This window comes from Budorcas taxicolor, chromosome 8 (assembly GCF_023091745.1).
Source record: "Budorcas taxicolor isolate Tak-1 chromosome 8, Takin1.1, whole genome shotgun sequence".
Classification (NCBI taxonomy): domain Eukaryota; kingdom Metazoa; phylum Chordata; class Mammalia; order Artiodactyla; family Bovidae; genus Budorcas; species Budorcas taxicolor.
The window spans coordinates 62,545,051-62,550,295 of record NC_068917.1 but is presented as its reverse complement, the minus strand read 5'-3'; the positions used below and the strand labels follow the sequence as shown (position 1 = coordinate 62,550,295).

Sequence of the window (5,245 nt, the reverse complement as noted above, 5' to 3'; positions counted from 1 at the left end):
TAAATAAGTCATCAAGGAAAAGTCAAGAAATAATAATACCAGCCTTTATAAGACAGTTATAGAAACAAAAGCTCTTTCATTTAGACATGAGAATCTAATGGTAGAAATGAAAGGTCCCACCTTGAACTGATAACCTCCAAGCTGCCTAGACTTTGAAATGAACTGTCTAACATAGAAATGGGGTGGAGGGTGGAGTACTGATCTACCAATCTATTAGAGTTCCAACTGGCATCACACTGCAAACCAACTTCAAGTTCCCCCAAGCCACAGCTGTGATTCTGTACTGCCAGCATACTGTACCCTCCCTACACTTATATATAAAAACTAGTGAATTTACAAACTGCAAAGTATTAGAGAAAGTCTTTATAATTAGCATAGTCTGAAAACTGCATAAACTAAAACACAGTGTAGTCTAGCAAGGGCATATTTGTGATACAAACATAGCCAATGACTCAGTACTAGAATATCACAGACAGCATGCACACAGTCATTACTGACTTTCAAAAAGCAAATCTGTCTTCCAGAGAAGAGAGCTCTTTACCAACGAAGGAACAAACCCTGGGTTGACTTGAATGCTTATGAGAATCTGAGGGAAGGACTCTCACATAGAAGAGATGTGCCCATCATCCCTGGACTAAAAGAAGAGCTACATTTCCCCAAAACAGTTGTGTAAAACCATGGATGCTTCCAGTCTACTCCATTAAGGTTTCTCTGTGTTAGCTATTATAGCCGATGCACAAATCCCCAGAGTTACCCCAGAAATCAGTGTTTCTCTGTCTCAATCCCCACCCCCATGAATCTCAGCAAAGGTAATAGGTTTCTGCTTAATTCTTTCTTCTTTTTTATTTTTTATTTATTTTTTTTAAATGTAATACTGTTTATTTAACTTCAAAAACATTTCAATATTCTAAACATACAAAAAAATTAACAGAACATTGCAGATCGTGTTTAGTACAGAAGGTTCTTGAACTTTCACTGGTGCAGTGGCTCTTGGCTTTGCTGACAATGAACAGCTCTACAGTTTGTTTAAAAAAAAAAAACAACAGTTTAAAACTACCGCACTTCAACTAAAAAGGATCCAAAACACTTCTCATGCCTGCTGACCCCACCCCCCCCCCCCCTTCCACAGCTAAGAATGGCAGCGGGATGCTATGTCGCTATATACAAAAACAAGACAACCTGAAGCTAAATGGATGCCCACTGCAGTGTCCACAGGTCCAGCCCCACAGTGCACGCCCTGAGCTACAGCCCCTCCGGAAGGCATTGCCCCCACAGCCTCCACACCAAGCAAGGAGCATCAAGAGTGTGTCTCGGTTGCTTTGTTCTTTTTACAAACTATAGATATGTACAGTTGAGAACTCGGGATTTCTAGCCCATGACCATAGAATTAACACACCACCTTACAAATTAAAAAAAAAAATGTCAGAAACATCTTTAAATGCCTTGTCACACCAACAGCAAAGTGCACAGAGTGAGGAGAACACGAGAGCCTTTCATTTTAAAAATGTTTGGAAATATGTACAACTTTGATACAGTTTCCAGGTGCTCCAGACACCCATGGCCACTTAATGTAAACCACTGACAATTGCTAGAGCACTAAGATATGATCATGATCCAATTGGGTAATTAAACCTAATGAGGGCAACAGACACATCTTGGGTGAGAGGTGTGTCAATCAAGGCGCTCCCTACTCTAAGGTATTCACAAGGAGACAGATCAACAGTTTTTTTTTTAATTCATCCTCTTCCTCCTCCTCCTCCTCCTCCTCCTCATCCTCTTCGTCTTCCTCTTCCACCTTTTTCCGGGCAACTTTAGCAGCACCCTTGGCACCATCAAACTTCCCTTTAGACTTATAGTCTGCGACATCCTTCTCATACTTCTCCTTCAGCTTCGCTGCCTTGTTGATGTATGGCTGCTTCTCACTGTCACTTAAGTTATTCCACATCTCGCCCAGCTTCTTCGCCACATCTCCAATAGAGATGCCAGGGTTTGCAGACTTGATCTTGGGGCGGAATTCAGAGCAGAATAGGAAAAATCCAGACGGTGGTCTCTTGGGGGCATTAGGGTCCTTCTTCTTGCCTCCCTTAGCTGGTCCGTAATCCTTCATTTCCCGATCATAGCGCACTTTATCCGCCTTTGCCATTTCATCGAACTTCGACTTCTCTTTCCCGGACACGGTCTTCCACCTCTCAGAGCATTTCTTGGAAAATTCAGCAAAATTGACAGGGACCTCTGGGTTTTTCTTATGTTCCTCTCTGCACATCTGCACAAAGAAGGCATAAGCAGACATCTTGCCCTTTGGTTTCTTGGGATCACCTTTAGCCATCTTGACTGTATTGTTCGCTAGTCTGGGCAGCACAGGGCCTCTTTCTTCTTTTTTAAAAAACTCAACAGAAGCACCTATACTAAGGGCTGCCCTGGTGGCTCAGAGGGTAAAGCATCTACCTGCAATGCGGGAGACTCAGGTTTGATCCCTGGGTTGGGAAGATCCCCTGGATAAGGAAATGGCAACCCACTCTGGTACTCTTCCCTGGAAAATCCCATGGACGGAGAAGCCTGGTAAGCTATAGTCAGTCCATGGGGTCACAAAGAGCTGGACACGACTGAGCAACTGCACCTATACTAAAAAAAAATCAAAAGCAAGTCTTATCCTGAAAGGCTTTTAAAAGGCACAGCCTGAAAACTGCCAGAACTCCACACTACACCTCTCTTCTTAGTGGGAGTCCTTGCCTTACCCCTCCCTTATTTCAACCATAAATTCTTTCTGACAGGAAAACACTCTACGAAAACAAAGATCTTCTAAACTTAGCAACTTTAAACCTGTGGTTGGGGAAGGAAGAGGCTGAAATACCTACTAGTCTATGAGGCCACTTAGACGGCTAGATCTCCTTCAGTTTCCTATGTCTGATTCCTGGCTTCTGGGAACTTGTCAAATTCTGTGTACGTGTTTGTGTGTGTATTTTAAAACTGTTTCCTTTAAATAGGGAAAATGAAGACAGCTTCAAAACCCTTGTCTGCAATCTGCTTCTTCCAAAGGTGGTTCATGGATCCCTCAAAACCTTCCAATTAACTTGGATTTGGTTTCAAATGGTTTAAAGCAAAAAGAATATAGGATGAATATAAAACAAAACTTCAAACACAATGGAACAGAAAAAATCCTGCAAAACAGAACAGTTTCTTAGCTACTGCTTTTACTTTCAAACTCATGGTCTTCCCCAGGGGTTATCTGCTCAGCCTATAAGACAGGCTTTGTAAAGCAACTATGTACTACAGAACACCCTCTTTTCTGCCTAGAGTTTTAATTTGGGTCTGAACAAATGTTGGAGTCCACATAATCTCCTGGCACTTGTAATTTTGCTGTCTTGCAGAGAAAGTTCCTTATTAGGTAGTGTAACACTGGGGCTTTGGGATAATTAATTTTCCCTTTCTTTCAGTCTATAAAAGTGAGTCAGTGTTTTACTAAGCTGGTCTTGACTATTTTACACATACATGTAGTTAACAAGTATCTGTTCAATGGAATCTTAGAAACTAAATGCTATGTTCTTTTTTAAACAAATTTTATTTGTTTTAAAATTGGGAGCAAGAGTGAGATAACAGAAAGACTGCTTGGACATCCCTGTACTATTCTAAGCTGGATTCCTAAATTATCTGTACTTAGGCTTCCCAGGTAGGGCTAGTGGTAAAGAACCCACCTGCCAGTGCAGGAGACATAAGAGACTTGGGTTCAATCCCTGGATCGGGAAGATCCCCTGAAGGAGGAAATGGCAACCCACTCCAGTACTCTTGCCTGGAGAATCTCCTGGCCAGAGGAGCCTGGCAGGCTACGGTCCATGGCGTCGCAGAGTCGGTCACGACTGAAGCAACTAAGCACAGCGCAGCACAAACTAATAACACTTTCCTTCAGTTTTCTAGCTTTTCTCATCTATAATAAAAGGCAATACCTGTCATTTCCCTTTATCACTCCCTGTCCCACCAAAATTTAATGTAAAGCAGGTTTTTTTTTTCAAAAGCTATTATGTAGAGCAAGGAGGTTTCAGAACCCTATTCTGAACTGGATTAAGGGTAGAGGGGAGAAAGGAGAAGGGACTTCCTCTCCTTCAACTTGAATAACTCTGACTTTATCTGGGATTTTTCTATATTCTAAATGGAAAAAATATTTTCTCCTGCTAAAAAAATGTTAGAAGATCAGGTGGTGCTTCTGGGGTAAGTGCTTACTTGAGCAAGTGAAAATGTATGTTTGTAGATGGAACTTAACCTCTAGCTAGTCCTTAAACAGCCTCTCTCAGTGTACCTAACACTGGCATCTATGTGGCCTTAACACAAATTACCAACAAAAGCTGGAACTACTGGGAACCACGGAAAATATTTCACCTCCTCACCCCCATCTTTTCTACTCCCACAGTCACACCACAGTTCATTAAGACATTTAGTCTTCTCTTCCCTTGTTTTCATGACAATTAATTTGGTTTTCCTCCACTCCTCTTTGACAGCTCTGCAGTGTGATGTGGTAGTTATGTACAGATGTGAGAGCTGGACCATAAAGAAGGCAGAGCACTGAAGAATTGATGCTTTCGAACTGTGGTGCTGGAGAAGACTCTTGAGAGTCTCTTGGACAGCAAGGAAATCAACCCTGAATACTCACGGGAAGGACTGATGCTGAAGCTGAAGCTCCAATACTGTGGCCACCCAATGCGAAGAACCAACTCATTGGAAGAGACTCTGATGCTGGGAAAGGTTGAAGGCAGAAGAAGATAACAGACTGGACAAATTCTGGGAGACAGTGGGGGATAGGGAGGCCTGGCATGCTGCAGCCCATGGGGTCGTAAAGAGTCGTACATGACTTAGTGACTGAAAGCTGAAACTCCAATACTTTGGCCACTTGATGTGAAGAGCTGACTTATTTGAGAAGACCCTGATGCTGGGAAAGATTGAGGGCAGGAGGAGAAGGGGACGACAGAGGATGAGATGGTTGAATGGCATCACCAACTCAATGGACATGGGTTTGGGTAGACTCGGTAGTTGGTGATGGACAGGGAGGCCTGGTGTGCTCCGGTTCATGGGGTCCCAAAGAGTCGGACATGACTGAGCGACTGAACTGAACTAGCGACTGAACTGAACTAGCGACTGAACTGAACTAGCATCTGAACAACAGTGTGATGTAGTGGAATTAGGCTGTGCAGTTCAGTCGCTCAGTCGTGTCCGACTCTTTGCGACCCCATAAATCACAGCACACCCAGGCCTCCCT

The 5,245-nt window shown here is 43.0% G+C and overlaps 1 protein-coding gene across 1 annotated transcript; it reads right to left on the bottom strand.

Annotated features, from left to right (window-relative positions):
- Positions 1-1,687: 1,687 nt before the first annotated feature.
- LOC128052061 (high mobility group protein B3-like) lies at positions 1,688-2,326 on the bottom strand. Its single transcript, XM_052644528.1, has one exon. It carries the CDS (start codon positions 2,324-2,326, stop codon positions 1,688-1,690), a length of 639 nt encoding a protein of 212 aa, XP_052500488.1.
- Positions 2,327-5,245: the final 2,919 nt, after the last annotated feature.

Coding starts and splice junctions, on each gene's coding strand:
- LOC128052061 (XM_052644528.1), bottom strand. CDS start 2,326: ATGGCTAAAGGTGATCCCAAGAAACCAAAGGGCAAGATGTCTGCTTAT.